Source organism: Actinia tenebrosa, unplaced genomic scaffold, assembly GCF_029948245.1.
Source record: "Actinia tenebrosa isolate PJP-AT-01 unplaced genomic scaffold, QUT_ActTen_1.0 PGA_scaffold2__45_contigs__length_23673736, whole genome shotgun sequence".
Taxonomy (NCBI): domain Eukaryota; kingdom Metazoa; phylum Cnidaria; class Anthozoa; order Actiniaria; family Actiniidae; genus Actinia; species Actinia tenebrosa.
Window position 1 is genome coordinate 2,691,271 of NW_028292579.1, and position 20,586 is coordinate 2,711,856.

Below are 20,586 nucleotides of genomic sequence, written 5' to 3' on the forward strand. Positions count from 1 at the left end.
GGGTCAACTGAGGGAATTGGTACATAAGGAAAACAATGCTTAAAAGAAGCATCCGGTTCCTAGAGAAGAAAAAAACAAAGCCAAGTAACTTTAGTAAAAGTGGCTACAAGTTTTGTTTTCCAAGCTGAAGTGAGGAATTACTGTTCAATCATGACTTACCATCTTCGAAAAGGATGGAGTTGAGGATTCTCCTTTAAAGTAAAATACAAATTCGAGTTAGTTTAAAAAATCACGTCAACTAATTATTGATTATAATACGTATAGTCACTTAACCTTACCTGGTCAATGATCTGTAGGTGAACTTGGAGGAAACTTGACAGTTCCTTCAAGAAATCACGTACCTGGACATCGTGAATGGTTATCTGTCATAAACCAATAAGAAGTTCAGTATTTATGCCCAAACCAGGAAGATGCGAGTTTTTGAGTATAATCTTACCATATAAGGATTAGAATTATTGTTGGCCATGGTTGGCCATACACAATTGACGCAAAACTGTGCATCAATTACAGACAACAGGCAACCCAAGCAACGTTTTAATTTATTGCTGTTGATACTAACAGTAAATCTATGGGGCGAAAACATTGTAAGATCCTTTGAAAATAAACTTTGACTATCCTTTAAACACAAGTTTTTTAAAATTTATTGTATGTAGGTACTTTTCAGCTGCATTTTAGCCGTGTAAGTGTTTTTTTGTGTGGAGGGATCTTTCCTTAAAAGTATGTGGCTTGGGCTGCCTGTGCTTCCAGCACTCACAGGAAACCCACAAATATGAAACATTTTGCCTATCCTGTTTTTCTGCTGAGTTCTTGAAGAATTTCGTAAACTAAAAAATTTCTAAATTCAGGTAAGCATAGTTGAAATAGCAAATACTAGCTATTTGGTGACTGACCGTTGCTATCATTTAACCAGAACATTCATTACATAAAGACATGTACAAAAGACACCACCTTGACTATTTTCTTCGGATAGTGAAATAAAATCTAGCTGTTCGTGTGTAATAGTAAAATGTTAACAAAAGAAAACAATGGAATTAGGGTCTACTAGCATGTATTAGCTTAGTAACAAGACAAAAACAATTGATCCTAATATGGTGTGTTTTGATATGATTGTAATTTTCAGTGCTGAATAACTCCTAAACATCAAGTTTTTCTTGCATTGATTTAGTAAATTTGGCAATCTACTCATGACTGTATTCCCTTATGACCCAATAAAGATTAAACTTTTTATATAAGAACCAGTCTACATTTGTCACGCTGAAGAGAGTACAAATATTAGTGAAAAGTGTTTAAGGATGAAAAGGATATATGGCCTGCACGTTTCTGAGATGCTTGTTAGTTATAACTAGTAAGCTTAAACTCGGAAGAGTGCAGACCATATATCAGTAAAAAGACTTTTCACTAATTTGTGATATTGTGAAATTAACGTAAATTGTGCTTTTACGCAACTTTGATAAAAGGTAATTTATTTTATGACTAAATAAGGTCATATATCAACACTATAATAAACATAATACATACAGTTAATAGGCAAATTGTGGTCTCATCCAGAGAATAAACTATTCTAGATACAGTATTTACAAGATGTGCGACCAGATGCACTGCCTTTATTGAATATAAGAATCAAATCATGCTTCCTAAGACTTGAAATATAGTTATTGCTATACTAGACAAATTGGCTAATTATGCTATAGCCCTATATATCCATATTTACATGCGTAATTACAAAACTTTTAAACTAAGTAATAATCGATAATCATATTCACTTTTTCTTGTTTCTCCTTTATTTATCCACATACCTCCAAGGTTGGTAAGGATTTCAGCTAGCTGAGGCACTTTCATTTTTTTTAATTCTTTGAGGCTGTATTTTTGGATAGCAGCCTTGCCTTGTGTTTCTTCAGGCTCTTGAATTGAAATCCTTTTCATTTTCTTTACTGCCTCTGATTTCTCTCCTTCTTCCCAATGCATCTTGTTGATTTTATTGTACTCTCTTTTTTGCCGACAAAGACCTCTCAGTTCTTTTCTCCTCTTCTCAACTTGTAACAGGCTTGTACAAGCATCCCACCTGTTAAAGTGCACCTACACCCTATTTTTTTCTGATCTGGAGTAAAACTTTAAGGCACAAAAAGCAGATTTGTGGAAAAATTTTTTAGATCCATCAAAACGGGAATTTTTGGTGCTCTGTCAAAGATTGAAAAATTGACCATTTTAGCCGAAGTAAGTGAACCATGGCCGTAATTACAGAGGAGATTGGGGCGAGCGGTGTGTGACGTCACCACAGGCCAACACAACCAAAGATTACCACAGATTCTATACAGATTTTTCTAGACTATTCGCTTGCTTTTATCAAATTTCTTAAATACGTTTTATTTCCAAACGCTAAAATGCCCAACAAATGTGTAGTTTGGGGATGTAGCAACGTTCCAAATATTCCTGAAGGGATTGCCCTTCATAGTATTCCGTATTTTAATGATGAAAGACCCGAGGCCAAGAAGCGAAGGACTAGATGGATAAAGTTTGTAAAGGTGAAGCGTGCAAAGTGGGAGCCTACAAGGAACTCGTGCATATGTTCTGTGCATTTTAGAGTAGAATCATTTGAGCGAAGATTTACAACTCTTGCTACCTTGGGAAAACCGGCCATCCCTCGACTGAAACGAGACAGTTTTGGAGTGAATGTTTACCCCACGCTACATGCTGGTCAACTAGACTCGCCAAAGAAACAGCAAACATATCGCAATCGAAGAAAGGTAAAAAACTCAGCTAAAACATTTACTGCAACCTTCTTATGAAACTAATAAAGTGTATTTTTCGTGATAGACTTTAAGAGAATCATTAAAAAATGCCACCGTGTCGACTGCTGCTTCTAAAAGCGTCCCCAGTAGTACTGCACATCAAGATCATCATGATGACGCCACTGTCGAAGACCCTGGTACAACTGAACCAGTCAGCGAGCCTGAGCCTATGCTCTTGCCTGTGGCACAAAGAGAAGAGGTTTTAGAAGTTGCTCCTGTCTCTAATACTGAAGATATTACGGTGATTATTATTACAACTTAGTCTTATGGGCTTTATTACTCATATGTTTTGAACACGAGTCATTGTTTATGGTAGAGTAAGGATGATTGTTTACATAATACAGTGTAGCTCAATTGACTATCGATTTTCTTTCACCAGAGTGCCGAGAACAGGGAGGACGAAAATGTCGATTTCATGGAAACGGAGGAGACATCGAGTACTAGAGACCCTACGACTGGTGAAGCCAAATGGCAAAAAGAAAGGAGACTGCTGAGAAACCAAGTAATATCCCTGAGATCACACCTGAGGAAAAGGAAGCTTGAATGCAGAAGGCTTACAAGACGTAAGTAATGTAGCTAGTCCTTATAAGTATGTGTGATTTTATAAGTGACAAACATTCTTAGGGTTCCTAGAAGGATATATTATACTAATATGTATTTGTGAACCTAATACTTGAAATCTTTATAAATATTATTATTATCAGGCCTTAAGAATAACAAAACGAAAAACAAGGCAACTCAGACAGTGGGTGACTCAGTTCCTCAAGAAGAAAGTGTAACTGATTCAGAGTGGGATTACGACAGTGATGACCAAAGCGAGGAGGAAGTAACAGAAGAAGAACCAGATGACAGCTATGAAACACAGTCAGAGGAGTCAGCAAATGAATCTGAGGATGATATAGAAAATTCAGCTCACAGGTGTGTTTTTCCCCTCTCTACTTTATAATGTTCATGTTTACTAATGCCATGTACAACATAATGTAGCTGCACTTCATGATACTGCTAATATACCCATTTAATATTTTTAACACATATCACATATACTTATTTCAGGGTTCAATTGAATGACACCAATCTGCAATCAGAGCCAAAGTTCATTGTTTTTCTGTCCCAGCTGTTATTGCTGTTCAAGTTTTGTCACTGTTGCAAAAGTGATAACCCCCTGGTAGAAGTGAGCCAAGTTGGGACAGAAGTTGTAATAAAAACTGCCTGCAGCAACCCAAAGTGTCTAAAGAGGGAAAATGTCTGGCACAGTCAACCAGTGATACCAGGTTGGGGTGTACCAGCAGGGAACTTTCTCCTTTGCATGGCAATCCTTTTGGCTGGGGGATCAATCTCCAAAATATCAAAAATCTTTGCACACATGGGTCTTGGTTGTGTGTCGATGACTACGTTCTTTAAACATCAAAGAGTGAGTGTTGGTATTATATATTGTACTATGTTTGTCATAGGTAGTTTATAATGATAATGGTACAATCAGTTAAGATAAACAAACAAATGCATCTTCTGATCGAAGATGGAGAAGAAATAGCATTATATGGATTTTGTATTTTATTTGCAGACCAAGCTGTTCCCTGCAATACATATGTACTGGAAAAGCTACCAGAAGAAGATGCTTGACAACATAAAGTCCATGGGCAGTGGTGTTGTACTAGCAGGTGATGGACGGCATGACAGCATGGGGCACAGTGCAAAATATGGTGCATATACCATGTTTTGTTGCACTGTCCCCATGATTATACATTTTGCATTAATTCAGGTGAGACATGAACTTTATCAGTAGGACTCTCTTTTGAACCATCTATAATAAAAATAGCAGTTAATATCAATTACTGCCATCTTTATTTTTCATGAACCACAAATTTTGTTTCAGCAAACAAATATTTTTTATTTCATTGCCCGCAGAGGAACCAAGTGGGAAATAGTCCTGCAATGGAGTTTGAAGGCTTCAAACAATGCATGGATTACCTAATAGGATATGGGATTGTGATCTTAACATTTATATCTGACCGACACACTGGTATTGCTTGTCACATGAAGAAGGTGTTGACAAACATTGTCCACTACTTTGATTTATGGCACCTTAAGAAAAGTGAGTTATGAGTGACTTCATTATTGCTTTGATTTGTATGCAAATGACCAATATACAGTATATGCAGAATAGTTAGTGTGATTACTATATCCAGGGTAACTTGATAAACTAGAATTATTAGCCAATCATATGGTAGCATTAAGTTCGAAATTCTTACCGGTCAATTTTATACAATTGGCCACGGTTTCATTAGCCGCACTGTAATATTAAACCTGTCAGTGATTTATTATTATGAAACCGTTATTGCAATGAGTAGATATAGAGCATACTTGCCCTGACGCATGAAAAGTTTATATATAATCCTGAAGCAAGATGATTTTTTACCACCCGTTACTAGACTATAGTCCTTTTCACTTTGTTTATGTTCACTAACTATGACTATTGTTCCTGTATTCTCTAAGGAATCAAAAGTTTTGATGTGAAAGAATTTTAAAAACTATTATGGCATAGAGTCGGGGGTAAAATATCATCTCGCTTTAGGCTTATTAGATTTGAATACATGTGCACTACCACTACATGTAGATTAATTTTATGCATTTCAGAAATCAGGAAAGTCCTCACAAAAATTTCTAAAGAAAAGCATTATGAAGAAGTAAAGGAGTGGATAAAGCCCTGTGAGAGGCATCTGTACTGGAGTGCCACATCTACTTCAAATGGTTCTGGTACTGTGATCTGGGCAAAGTTTAAATCTTTTCTCAGTCACATAGTGAATGTTCACAATAGCCTAGATGATCCAATTTTTAACAAGTGCAATCATGGGATACTTCAACCCAGACGTTGGTTATCTAAAGGTACATTTTGCATAATGTATTCTATTTGGCTTTAAGTTTCATAAAGTCCAAACTAAACTATTGTCATCTTGTGTAAAGTTCTCACCCAAGAAGTAAGCAGGAGTGTAAGATTATTAATCTCAAAATTTAAAACACTTTCTAAGCTACCTTTTTTTCTTTAGGGTCAGAGGTGTATGAAAAAATTTGTAAAGCCTTGACAAAAGATTCTCTGAAAAAGGGTATCCAGCAAGCTTCCCCTTGGGCGCAGACCAGTTGCTTGGAAGGATTCCATTCCCTCATCAATCAGTTTGCTCCCAAAATGATTGCATATTCATATGTTGGAATGTATTGCCGGTTTGTATTTAGAATTTTAGCGAGAAACCTGATTGATAAATAAGATCACCAAATTTGGGTTATATATGTAAAAAAAATATGAATAGGACGCCCAAACAAAAATAGATTGCTTTCTAGAGACACGAAAATATCTTTGAAATAAAGAGAGTTTGAAAAACATATATGCCATAGGATTCAATTTTAGATAACTTGGGAGTCCAATGAACCCCAAAGGTAAAACCCTGTCAAATCCAACTGCATATGTTTAAAATTTGGATATTTTCTTTTCAGACACATTCTTGCTGCTATGCATTTCAACCTTAATCTTCGGAGAGAGGTAGAAACAACGGGAGGCAACAACAGACAAAAGGTGGTTTATCCCAAGTTCAAAAATGGAGAAGCCACGATAAGGGATGTCAGAGTAAAACCAGACTATGGTAGGCTATGTGTTGTGCTTCAAGGGTTACATTTTTGTCACTCATAATTTTAAACTCAATTTTTATTATAGGTTACGTGGAAGAAATTTTCCAGACGTTCATGAATTCATCAAAAGAAGACTTGACTGCTGCACAAGATGAATTAAGACAGATGACCCCAGCACCAATGAATTCAATGCTGGAGAAGCAGCCAAGAGAGGAGGCTCTTCAAAAGCACTTGCACAGGAAAAGCATTGTGGTTGAGGATGTTCCTCCTACTTGTGCAGGTACTTTTTACATCTTAGCTAAATTTATAAATTTTATATTACTTATACATTTTTAATATTTTTTCTTTAGATGTCCCTGAACAAAACCAACTAACAAGTAGAGAACATGCCAAGAGAGCCCCACATTGCAGCCTATGCAAAAATCCTATGAAAGGACACAAGAATGTCATTGACTGTCCAAAAAACCAAAGAAATTAAAAAAAACATTGACTATTAAAACACTAAATTGTTTCATCTACAAAATTTGTATTAAATACTTTTTATTTTTATATCTTGTCATTGTGCAGTCAAACTAAAGGCTCAAGATCCATTTCAAACCCACTGTGTAGTTCATCTTCAGAAATTCTGAAACATTCTCTGATGCGTGTGTAAGCACAGGCTGGTAGTGGAATTCGTCTCTTGTATCCCAAATACCCATGCACTAGTCTTGTGAACTCCCTATATGCAATGCTACGAAGGAAGCTGGAATGTCAATAATGAATCAGTTTAGTGTGTGATTACAACAAAATTATGATCAATAACTAATGAATATAAAATAGTTTGATTTATTAAGGTAATTTCATGAGTTTGGGGGTTGGTTCACTGCAAAAATTATCATATCCCATGCAATCCTTGGAATTAATGTCGAGAAGGACAAACTGCTTTATAAAAATATTTTTGGCATATTTAACTTTTTATTGATAAGGTTTTTTCATAATTTCTTTGGTTAAAGTATAATGTGTACATAAAGAAGCCACAAATTCAGCTTACCTTTCCTCTGATCCTGATTGTTGATATCTTTTCCGATCTCTGGTTTTGTACTTATCAGCTGCTAGCTTAAGACTCCATTTTTGGAGACATACTGCTGAGAAGCCAGGATGTTCGGTTATGCAGTTCAGCTCGGCATTTTCATCAAGGTCTTGAAGGACTTCTTGAGAATGGAGAGCTTCGTCGCATCCGTCGAGTTCTTTGCAGCAATAGCATTCGCTTATATTTACTAGCATCTCAGTAGAGCAATTGCCACACTTGCACCTTCAAAACAAACAGTAAAAACACGAATGTTCAATGTACACGTAACAAGAAACTGTAAAGCTTACAAAAGTCGCAATCTTGGTTAGTGTCATCCTCGAGCTCATTCAAAAACATTGTTTACGGTTTGGCGAAACCGCTCTCGCATTATAAATTCACGGGGCGCTTTTATGTTTCAATAGCACAGAAAACTCACCATTCGCTTACTACGCTGACGGCAGTCAATCGTTTGTGAAGCATTTCCTCAATCTTGGCATTTTCTCGTTCAGTATTTTCATACTGTCTCGTCCATTCTTCGTCTGCCAGAGGTTCTCCTGAATGATGCCCTTCGTACCACTCAGAGGTATCATCATTTCCTTCGACTGACAAATATTCTCCTGAATCGGACTGCTCAGAACAGTCAAAACATTCGTCCTCAACATCGTATTCATCTTGTAAGTCAAAAGATGTCTCTAGATCAGAGTTATCAGAGTCCATCTTCACGAATTTGTCTTCAAAAATCTCTTGTGTTTCAAAAGTACTCGATCTGTTTACTAACTTTCGTGCACCAAGCAACAAGTCATGGCCTGGGGTGACGTCACACTCGGACCCAGACTCCCGCTTTGATTCTGCGGTAATGGACCACGCATTTCGTATTTTTAAAACAATTTTTCGCATTCAATTTTTTTTTCAAATGTGACCGAAATACCACAAAACATTTTAAAAAGTTCCGTACAAACAGTTAAGAATATTAAAAAAATAGGGTGTAGGTGCACTTTAATCTTTCTTTAGGCGTCATTATTTTTCTCGACCCCTAAGGGAAAAAACGTCAAATCATAACCCACATAAAATTGTGACACAATAATCACCATTGCCTTGTCCTGAAAATAAAGCAAGACTTCCATATCTTAGTAACATGTCTGGAACATGGTAGATCATAAGATGTATGTAGGGAGCTTTTGGGCAAGTAGATGAGTACCCTGGTCCCCCCATGCTAAGACGTCGTGTACCCCGCATGCCCTGGCCTGAAGTAGATGGAAATATATATTTTTAAAAGATTTACTCATTCATAATCATTGTTGTGATTGACCACTAAACATCAAGAAAGGTTGACAAATCCTTGCTATTACATTTATGATCTTTTGTTTGCTGAAATAACTGTTGAAACTGATTACATTAATTGAATTGCTCAGCATCTTGTGTATTTTTTCTTTTCACTTGAATGTAGAGTTCTTTGAAATTTTATAATAACCAATACACTCACGTACGTTTAAAATAAAAATAAAACCGTTTTATACTGTACCATAGCATGCAGAATATCATGGTCTACTTGGTCAAATAAGCACTTTCCTCTCAAAGGGATTTGGTTGGGTTGATTGACTGTTCTGATGGGAACAGACCAAACTTCTAGATCTTCTAAATCTTGGCTGTTTAGCATATCAACAAGTGTTGAATCATCGCTAATTTGGCTACACGAATGCTTTATATTACATCAACATCTACATACCTAAATACACTAGTTAAAATTCAAAGGATCCTCTGAACCAAATATTCAACATCTTGGACAGCAAATAATTAAGTACCGTGTTCAAGTAACTGGTTAATGTGAATTCACTGAACAGCAATCCCTTGTATAGCAAGATACATGAGCTCTGTAGACCGTCTAGTTCAGCACTACCCCATTCTTGGATATACTTTGCTACTGCTTTTGATGGGCCAAAATTACTATCCTCACCTTTCTGCAATTAATACCCATTCCAAATGCCGCTGTACAATTACTACACTCTATTGTCTATCATCCTTTGTCATGCTTTCACGTACATGCTCCTTAACTTGTTTGAGGGTGCCTGCATGGAACATTTCAACTAACCTTTTCTGTGGCTGACTTGATTCACCATCATACATTTTAGCACCCAAAAATACCTCAAATCACCGATATAGAACTGAGCACTACTTTCATATCTGACAGTATATAAATTTTCTTTGTCTATCTCAGCCCATTACTTCGACTTCATTAATGAGCCTCCCAAATATCATCTGTAGTGGCTCATTTTTTCCATTTATTGGGTAGAATAAAAAAGGTTTGGCCTGTCTGAAGTTTGCTGTATCATCAGCATGTCATTGGATGATAGATTGAGGCTTTCTATAGCTGATCCTTAGTTGCCTTGGTTGCAATTGCAGTAAGAACCATTAATATACTTATAGTATACTTAGGGACTACAGCATTCAGTTCTCCTAAGCAGCCATACCACTTCCTAAATGGAACCTTCTTTGTGCCTGGCAGCCCCCTGTAAACCACAGAAACCTTCAATCATTATGCAAATGCATACCTCATCTTTAGTATTGGATATCTAGAGACAAATAATTCTAAATTATTCTCACTTGTAGAGTCAAAATGTATAAACAATTATTATGCATGGTACGGTGTATCAGATCCCCTAGTTCAAAAAACGGAGAATCTGATCTACCTTTTACAGTCCTATATTCATGAACTCGCTGTTTTTACACAGCTACAAGGCAAGACAAAATTAAAATGTAATAATTTAAATTAACCAAAGAGCTTCTTCTATCACAAAGCCAATCAACATCTCCTTGAAGCCTGGAGCGCTGAAGATACCTCTCGATGTCATAAAAGACAAAACGCATTCAGGAGAGCCAAACACCAAAATATAAAGACTATTCCATTGAAGTGTAAGCCGCATTTTATTTTGGACGATTTTCCTACTAGTCCCCTTTTAAATTAGAGTGTAATGGAATAATTTGCCCTTAATTTTTTTCATACGATCACATCAACAAATTAATTAAAGGTTAGTTCATAGGAGGATCCATGGTTATCACATCATGCATTGTCAAAAAGTCAGTTGTACTTAAAAAGAAAGTATACGTATTACCTTTTAGCGTTATTTATTTTCTAAATTCTTCAAGAAATTTAGATATACTCCTCAAAATACTGGAGTACTTTTGGAATACTTTTCGGTTTAGCACAGATCCTACAACAGGCTACTTTTCGTTAAATTAAAACAATACCTTAGGGTTAGGGTTACCTAATATATAGTATCAATACCTAGTATTGATATTGTTTGTAGTAGAAGTATATTTACAGCATCTATATATTCTTCTTCTGCTTTCTTCTTTATATTCTCCCTGATTCAAGATACCCTTTTCAAGCATTGAAAGTCGCTATTCCTGCAGCTCGTTTACTGGACAACCAATGAACAACACAAATCTTTGGAGTAATTGGCTATGGGCGTAACCCAAGTTTAGCGACAATTTATCTTCAATAACTCTGAGTATGTCAAGAAGCTGGAAACTCGAGTGAAACGGCGTTATCTTGATAAAATTTCGTCGATTGAAATCGACCCCGTGTTGTATTCTTTGCCTTGCTCTTGCATATGCAGATATCATCCAGGATCAAGGCTTTAAAAGGTGCTATTTCTTTCTTGGTTGATTGGAACTTGCCTTTCGAGTGCTTGAATTCAGGCAACATTCTGCAATTTTGGCAGTACCATATTATGGGTGTGGTTGTCAGTATACTGATGGGGCACATGGTCGATCAGGGCCCGCGAGAAAAATGGGACCTAGCAAAAAAAGGGGACGTGGGGGGATGGGGAGAGGAAAGAAGGGAACGCCTGCCAGCATCCCTTGTTATTTTGAAGAACTCGTTCGTGGGCGAACGAAAGCTTCTGATTGGCTTGGCTTTAATATTTTTGATAGACAGCAATCAATCAGGTATCGATCGATCGTATGGACTTGCCAATGACAGTATCGCCAATATGGCGGACCATACTGAAGAATTTTCTAGTGCTTTGAGCAACGTTTTAGATTTATTTGAATCGAATGGTGGTTTTTGTTTCGAGTTGAAACAAGAACAGAGACAGGCAGTAAAACAGTTACGTTATGGTGGCGACTTGCTGGCCGTTTTACTTTTTCTTCGCATATTAAAAGAAAAGATGCCTTATTTGTTTTTTTTTATTAATTCTGCCCTTTACCTTACTCTGCCGGAATGGTATACGAAACTAGCACAACAGCCTTCTCCTCGACATTCCAATCTAGATTGGTTGAGGGCTGTGTAGCCATTTTGCCTTAGTATTGCGTGATACTGTTGCATCAGGTAAAACAAGACTGGATTGGGCTTTGCTGTTACAAACATAAAAGAAAATGCAAATGCATCACACAATCATAATCATATTTAGGAATTAAAGATAGAAAGATAAAAATTTACATCTATTCTCAAAAAAGTGTTTTAGTACTTTTTCCACAATCGAGTCTATCTAATTTCAGCTTACATAATTTTATTTGAAAATATGTTCCACTATTTTCTTTTCTTGTGTGTATGACAATGTTTTTGTAATTAGATTGTAATTAGAATCAATCTGTGTATGGGTCCAATGAGGAAGGTGAACTGTAGCCACATCCCCATACATTTACATTTCAAATCAGGATATATGTCAGTGTCATGACGTTTGATACAGATATATTGATTCATTATAGTGATTCTCAACTCCTTTTGCAGAATTGGTTTTCCCTGTACGGTTAATACTTGCTTTTGTTGTGGCTCTTCCCCAGCAGAGGAGTGGTTTACGAACAATTTGTATTCCAGCTGTAATAAAAAATATTGATAATTATCTTTATAGTATAAACTTGACATATTTTACTTAATAACAGCATGATTTATTGATGAACAATCAAACAATCGCCTTGTAAAGAGTATACGTGGCATGCCAAACTGCAAACTCTGTATCATTTCCTTCTATACGCTCATTAAGGTGTGTCTCCATCCTGGTAGGTCCATATTACATTTCTAGATCTTTCCTCAAACAGTTGATCTCCATGGAGTGGTATGGTTTCAAGCAAAGTCAATAACAAGGGAGGGGGGCCTGGAAGAAATATCTCATTAGATCTGAGGCTCTGAGCACGTCAACAATATTATCATGTGACCCGTATGGTCCTGCTCGTGCGCTCTAATAAAACCATTGGAAAAAGTCACGTGATGGGGACCGGACGGGTTGATGTAAGCGGGCCGGAAAAACCCGTCCGGCCCTGCTCGAATCCGCGCTCTTTCTCTTTTTTAGCTTTTATTTACTATTTCTTTCTTTCTTTTATTTTTTATTGATTTTTTCGTGAGGGTCATATGATAAAATGCTTATTGACTGAGTTAGGTCGGGCCGTACGGGAAAATATTTAGCTCTCGGTCATTTGTACGGACCTCGCTGCGCTTGGTCCGTACGGCATCACCTCGAGCCAAATATTTTCCCGTACGGCCCTCCCACTCAGTCAATAAGTACATAATATTTTCAACATATTCAAAGACTCAAAATTGTAACAAACAATACTTTGTACTCTTTCAGTGTAATATGAATTTATAACAGTTTATTTCAGAGCTTTATCATTAAGGTATTTGCACTCTAATAGAGAATTTTGACGGGCATGGAAATAAGCCTTTTCATAGTTTAAGAATTGACTCCACTGCGCATGCGATTTTATCCCGAATTTCTCACCTTCTTTTGTCTAAACCTCCTTTTGTTCTTAATTAAACAAAAGAAGGTGAGAAATTCGGGATAAAATCGCATGCGCAGTGGAATCGATTCTTAAACTATGAAAAGGCTTATTAGGAAGCCATATTGGTACTTCAGCATAGCCCTACTGATGCCATATGAAAATGCTCTATAGGGCCATTCATGAATGGATGGTATGCAGCACTACCTTAGTAGTAGTAATAAATAGTGAATGACCACATGAATACGTTAAAGTAGTCGATTTATAACTGATTTGTGTACCTGTAAGAAATTACAAGCAAATTCAATTAACACTTATGGTATATAGACAGTCATATGCTGTGTTGCTGTTGTTCCCTTCAATTTTCATAATGTCTTTTGAACAATAATTCTTCAAGAAAGAATTCTAAGAATTTACACATAGATGCTGGTCTTCTATGTTGATGTAATTATAAAAATTGTTATTTAAAATTATTTAAAACAGTAATACATGCTTGTATACTTTTGTCTCCTTATCAATTTAATTAATTATTTAAAAAGCCTTTTGCATATTAATGTCAAGGGAAAAATATAAAGCTCTTAATAACTGAGTGCGAGGTCCGTACCGTAAGTTATGGACCAAGTTTTTTCCACTGCAAGGGCCCAAGTGCAAGGGTCATAAAAATTGAAAAAAATTAGGATCCATAACTTACGGTACGGACTGAGCAAATTAGGTTAATAAGATCGACCAATCATAGCACGCGAAGTTACCTTGCCATATAATAAAGATCATTACCTCAGTCCCAAGAAAGTCCAGACAATCCTGACATAATTGAGTCATTAGAGCCACCACTTGCATCTGATTCTTCGGAGGATTCGTACATCCCCCCCACATTTCCAGTCATGTTCAAATGCTGTAGGTTTTGTTGATGCTCCTACAGTGCCATGGTCTACTTGTACATCTTGGAAAACATCATTTATCATCAATAAAATCACCATGGCATGGTCTTTCTTGTAAACAGGAACAATGTCTAGTACATCATTGAGGATGAAAATGTATTGGCACATCTTCAAAACAGAACTGACAAGTAAACTTGTAAAACCTGTGCAGGATTCTGGAGGCAGGAAGTAGGACTCACACTGAGCGGCTTCTAAATCTTTATATTCTTCCAACATTTCTTTCAGCAAATCTTTCTGCTCCTCTGACACTGTTCTTTTCTTTCGATCAGACAAACTAATTTTCTTGTCACAAGGACTTACATCCAAGATTGGTAGCATACACTTGTCATTGTCACATTTACACTTGATATGGTAGATTATACAACAACCATGAGTATCAACAGACTTGAAATCAGATGCCATCTTGTCAAAATCTTGAAGGAGGATCTTTCGCATGCAAGTATCAGACGTTTTTGCATAATTCTTCACTGTCTCATCACATCTCTTTAGGTGGTTGGCAGTAAATATAAGTATGGCCTTAGCAGGCAGCATATCTTTTCCACCTCTCCGAATTTCCTGAATGAAGTCTTCTATCTGCCTAGGTGGGCCATAGTGTATTACCATTGTAACATCTTTGATGTTACCCCCATTCCCAGTGCCGCTGAAGCAAATACAACTCTGCAATTGCCATTTGGGGCAAGCAATGAGTTCAGGACTCGTTCTTGATGTTTTCTGAGGGTGTTGTGGTGGTACATACTCTCGCTGTTTTTCTCTAAGGAACCATAAGCATGGCCACCCAGTTCACACTTGCTTAATCAGTTTACCACAGTCTTTGTGGGTTTTGCAGTAAACAATGGTCTTTGGGGTTTCTCTGCCATTGTCCTTAATGAGTTCGACCAACCACTGAAATGTGGATTCTATACGTTTTGTGACTTGCTTCTTGTACAAGTATATGTTTGGCCGATTAGGACTCTTGTAAAACTGAGCCATATCTGGACGTAAAGTTAATGATGCCATGATAACATCCTTTGTCTGTTGTGTGGCAGTTGCTGTTAATGCCAATATTGGAGTTGGCTGAGGCACTAGAGATCTCAATTCACCCAGCTTGCCAAAACATTCACGTAAAGCAGATTTCTCTTTCTTGGTACTATAACCCCTATGGAATGAAATTAGTTTAAAGGGTGAGAATGACTTTTGGTGGTTTAACCATATCAGTCTACTAAAAATTCAGTAGATACTTTTACAACTAAAATCACAAGGACTGAGTAATTACTAATTTCTATGTGAGTTCAATACAGAGTTTTCACAATGTTATTGGCTGAGCAGTGCAATTATATTGGTTGATTCATCTTTTATACTGTACAGTATGACCAAGAATAATGAATAAACTCTGGATCCATGTTAGATACTTTTAACAAGGATGACGAAGGAAATTCCAATACCATTAAAAAAAGAAAGATGACATACCATTTAGGCACAACATGAGCCTCGTCAGTGACTATTCCAAATAGGGACTCCTGGTACTTCCTAGATCGAAGCATATCACTCCATTCTTTGTTTAATATGATAGCTTTGGGGCTGGTAAACACGACGTTGTACTTTCCAGCTTTAATGCCTTCTTTGTCCGCGTTTTCTCCGGATACGTGTTCAAAAGATATGTGACGAGAGCCAAACTCTTTTATGTGGGATTCCACCAACGACAGTAACGGGCATATGACAATTAAAATCGGCTTTGAGGGATAGGGAAGCCCTCGATAGCTCAGACGACGACAGATGTCGGGAATCACTTCGAATATCAACGATATTCTTGTTATTTCTTGTTATTTCTGGAAATTTATACCTCAAAGTCTCGAGCAAAGCGATTGAAATCTCTAATAAAAATCATTCTCGTACGCCATATTCACTTATTCGTATAATGTTGTCAGGGATTAACGTCACAGAACGTCACAAACTCGAAAAACCTGTTTTATCTTATTAGCCAATCAAAACGCTCTATCACACGTTAACCAATCAGAAGGCTAGGATCAGATTTTGACTCGGAAACACAATATAGGTCTCTGATTGGTTCGGCGGATTCAAAGGATTAACGCTTTCGCCCAGAGGTTATTTCTCCTCACGGCTACTCAACACAGTAAATGCTGGAGTGAGAATGCAGAATGCAATAACCTCTTGGCCCCAGGGTAGTATTTACTTTAAGCTTCCAGTTCTATTCTTTCTCTTTGTATTCATGTAAAACATGGTCCCTCTTTCCTCAAAATTTCTTTAGCGTTAGTTATCACTGGACATTTCGCTTATGTGTGATTGCCTTTGCAATAGGAGCAATTGTCCTTTTTCTCGGTTGCCATGGTGGTCATATTATTTCTAGGCTAGGATTCATACTGTGTCCCTGTTTTTTCTCACCTAAGCTTAGTGCCTGGATCTCCCTGCATTTTTCTCCGTTCTTTACCTCCTCACGTAGCAGAACAAGTATCTTATCTAGATTCCATTCCCCATCCTTCATCTTGATTTTTTACATACTTTCGGTATACAATCATAGGTTATGAATACTAAGATAAAAATATAGGATAAAAGCTGCAAATTCAGGGTAAAAACGGGTTTCCACCTGCACAATCCAGTGAACCGAAGTCCATTTCAGGCATGCACGGTTTCTGATTTTCCAAACATAAAAACCTTCATAATCCAGAACCTAGAAGCATAAATTAGATTTTAGAGGTTGGGTATGTTTTTGCTATACATGAAGATTGTCTAAACCTTAAAAAAGCTGAAAATTAAATATTGTTTTTGGTGTTTCATTATCAATTTATCATTATGTTTGATTTTAGATTCTTTATGCATTCAATAGAGTTGTTCCGCACAACTACCTAGCGTATGCAAATCTTCAAGTAGATCCCTAGTGCATGTAAATGACGCAAAATTAACGATACGGAACGCACGCGCCAATGAGGTTATCAGATCAAAATGTTCAATTAATCACGGTCTGTGAAAAGAACACGCTAGGTGTTAATTTTTAACCTTATTAATAACATGTTTCCTTTGTTCAGTTGTTTCCTAAATAAAACAACTAACATTTTATTTCAAAATACTTGTTTTATTTCATGCACATTTTACGAAATAATTTTTCTGTCAAGCTTCTCAAGAACCCTAGATCTAACGGCCATGCTCTTCGTGGCTTTCTTGCACATTTCGGTGTCAGCCGTTTGTGCTGCCATAGTCGACTCTCTCACAGTTTTAGTTTTCTTTCGTTTTCTTTTGGCGGCTCCTCGACAGCTAAAGCTTCCTATTCGTCAGAGGAGGGTTAATTTTCGAAGTGCACAAACTTTTCTTCCTTTCTTTCCTCTGGCTTTCGCTTCTTTGCATAGTGCATTTGAGACGCAACCACGTTTTTCGCCAACTCTGAAGAGCTATCTCCTTGATGGTTCTGGCGTCTTGGCTGGGCAACAGCAAGTTGTTTCGTCTCCTCCCGCACTATTCGCTGCATCCTTCTAATACACGTCGACTCTCCTGTTTCAAGATAGTGGTCTACGACTCTAGAATTTAGAGGTAGCTGCTCGATATTTTCCTTGAGGGTGCTGTAGACGGCATTCCACCCCCCATGACCAGACTGCGTATACGCATTCAGGACGAGCCTCTTCTCGTTTTCTCCCACTTTCACGCACATTTTCTTTTTTTTTTGTTGTTCTTGGTCCATTTTGTGCCGGCTCGTCGAATGGTCTCCAAATGGTCTTTCTCTTTTCGCATTTTTTTTGCAAATTCCAATACCACGATCGAGCGAACACAGTTTTGTGGCCATAAAGAATGCATTTGGTTGTGTTTTGTTGACTTCTAATTCAGCTGCGGTCAAGATGGAAGGTCAACTTTTGCGACAGTTTTCTATGTTTCTTATGGCTTCTAGTCAAATGATTTACGCCTTAAGTTTGGTCCCGCCTCCTTTGGACACTGATCACTCTGCAGAAGTTCGACTGTTAATGATGGTATTCAATTTTTAATTTTTAATTTTTAATTCACTTTACTTTAATTCCTACAGTTTGTGACGTCGATCAATCCTCCTTTGATGATTGAATTGCCGCTTAGAGACAGACGTTTTTACAATTTTCATGGTCACGTATTTGCTGGGCGTGACGTCTTCACACTCATCTGCAATCAACCATACCTTTTCTGGTTGAGCACTGCCGAAATTCCTGAAACATTTCTAGAAATACCAAGACAAACTGCATTGGAATTCTTGCTGTTGACAAGGCGTGGTAATTTAAGGCGAAGAATGGGCTGATTTAAGATTAACTCAATTACCCGCTTACTTTTTGTTTTGATGTGGCTCATGAAATATACGCATGAACATACCTTAGCTCTTCTATTCGATATAAGCCCTCAAACCGTATCTGCCCATATTTATCAGGGCGTTATGATTCTATGGCGGCATTTCCAGGCCCAAATATAATGGAATGGAATCAAATGCGTAATAAATGGCCAGAGTTCCCTAATGCAGTTGGCTGTGTCGATGCTACTCCGAAAATCAAATCCCTTCTACAGAACCACAGCGAGAGTTTTACAGCGGCCCTAGGCATTTTCATCTGTTAAACAATCAACTAATATGCGATAACAAAGGGTACATACGATTCCTTCAAGCAGGATTTCTAGGGCGCATGCATGATTCTCAGGCTTTTCGGCTTATGGAGCCCGTAGTACCTGGCCGCTTGTTGGATTTGTGTTGTTGGCTGATAAAGGCTACACAGATGACCCTACTTTGCTTACGCCTTTCAGGCAAGCACAGATCAGACGAATGAGAAACAACGGAGAAAGGCGACGGGCGAGAAAGTTCAACTTTCGCGCAAACGTGTGAAGGTAGAACATATATTCAAGCACCTGAAAGATTACAAATGTACTACGTTTATATGGCATCACCCAAGGTAAATGCTTCCTATGGTAATTGAGCTACGTACATTTTTAACCGAGCGCCATATCTCCCTATTTGAGGAAATATAGATGCTTTGAGCCACTGAATTAGAGCAATTTTGAAAGTTCTGCAGGCATGACTTTATAATGTAGAAAACGTATTTCGTAAAATTTGCATGAAATAAAACAAGTATTTTGAAATAGAGTGTTAGTTGTTTTATTTAGGAAACAACTGAACAAAGGAAAAATGTTATTAATAAGCTTAAAAATTAACACCTAGCGTGTTCTTTTCACGGACCGTGATTAATTGAACATTGTGAGCTGATAACCTCACTGCCGCATGCGTTCCGTATCGTTAATTTTGCATCATTTACGTGCACTAGGGATCTACTTGAAGATTTGCATACGCTAGGTAATTTTCATTTCAAAAAGGATACTCTTAAATACGGTCATTTGAAAAATGATACTCTTAAATATGGTCTTTTGAAAACAGCATACTCTTAAATACGGTCATCTCAAAAAAGGATAATCTTAAATATGGTCATTTCAAAAAAGGATACTCTTAAATACGGTCATTTCAAAAAAGGATACTCTTAAAATATGGTCGTTTGAAAACAGCATACTCTTAAATACGGTCAAGGGAACCTATCAATATGGTCATTTCTAAAAAGGATACTCTTAAATATGGTAAAGAATACTCTTAAATATGGTCAAGGATTCTCTCTTAGATATGGTCTTTTAGAAAAGGAATACTCTTAAATATGGTAAAGGATACCTTTAAATATGGTCATTCGAAAAAAATATTTGAAATATAACGCGCGCGATTATTGGCTATTTACTGTCCTTATATCAGAGGACAGAGCAAAATCGTTGAAAAATATTTTATAAAAGCAATATAAAACGGCTGCTCATACGTGTGTATTGTAAATAAATATATACATAAATAATGAGATTAACAGTGGATTCCACAGAGTGGCTCGTGTTCCACTGGATTGTGATATAAACATACTGGCGGCTGTCAAGAGCACCCAAGCTAATGTTTTTATGCTAGCTTCCCTTTTGCTCTACAGCTCCCAGCGTGTTTATATCACAGCACAAAGACATTCGCGCTCGTTTTATATTCTTTAAATAACGTTATTTTGATCACATTGGAATGGAATGAAATGGAAAATCACCAGTTGCCATTTTACTATTTATTAATGAACATGTTGAATGTGATGTGATCAAACCATCGCCTTAATTTTAATGCCACTACCAGCACGGCTAATATCATCAGCATTCAACACCATCACCATCATCCTTATTATTGTAACCATCATCTTCATTATCACCATCATCATTCTGATTATCACTATCATCATCAACGTTTCCCAAATTGAATGATATCGTGTTTGGAACCTTATAGGATGATGTAAGGCTTCTAATTCGATTGATAATAAGCTAGTGATAGTTAGAAAGGCATAACTGTATTTATAGGTGCATCAAATTACGTTCAAAGTCACTTGAGATCGTCAAATTTGTTCCTCATAGTTTTGTTATGTTCCCTTTTCTCATTCTGTACTGAATGCATTAGTAAACTTCAGTAAACTTCATTTTATGTTCATAAATT

General features: G+C 37.0%; 2 protein-coding genes across 2 annotated transcripts; one reads left to right on the plus strand and one right to left on the minus strand.

The window, feature by feature from the left end:
* The first annotated feature begins 2,085 nt into the window (after nucleotides 1–2,085).
* On the plus strand, nucleotides 2,086–6,956 carry LOC148909000 (uncharacterized). Its single transcript, XM_089034265.1, has 12 exons — nucleotides 2,086–2,744; nucleotides 2,815–3,030; nucleotides 3,169–3,352; nucleotides 3,494–3,707; nucleotides 3,843–4,200; nucleotides 4,351–4,548; nucleotides 4,695–4,881; nucleotides 5,424–5,672; nucleotides 5,834–6,005; nucleotides 6,276–6,421; nucleotides 6,493–6,687; nucleotides 6,758–6,956. Exons 1-12 carry the CDS (start codon nucleotides 2,382–2,384, stop codon nucleotides 6,883–6,885), a joined length of 2,610 nt encoding a protein of 869 aa, XP_088890391.1. The 5' UTR covers nucleotides 2,086–2,381; the 3' UTR covers nucleotides 6,886–6,956.
* On the minus strand, nucleotides 6,931–8,434 carry LOC148909001 (uncharacterized). The gene is made up of 3 exons (XM_089034267.1): nucleotides 7,892–8,434; nucleotides 7,438–7,698; nucleotides 6,931–7,149 (listed from the first exon to the last, which is right to left on the minus strand). The coding sequence occupies exons 1-3, from the start codon at nucleotides 8,350–8,352 to the stop codon at nucleotides 6,975–6,977; spliced, it is 897 nt and encodes a 298-aa protein (XP_088890393.1). The 5' UTR covers nucleotides 8,353–8,434; the 3' UTR covers nucleotides 6,931–6,974.
* Nucleotides 8,435–20,586: the final 12,152 nt, after the last annotated feature.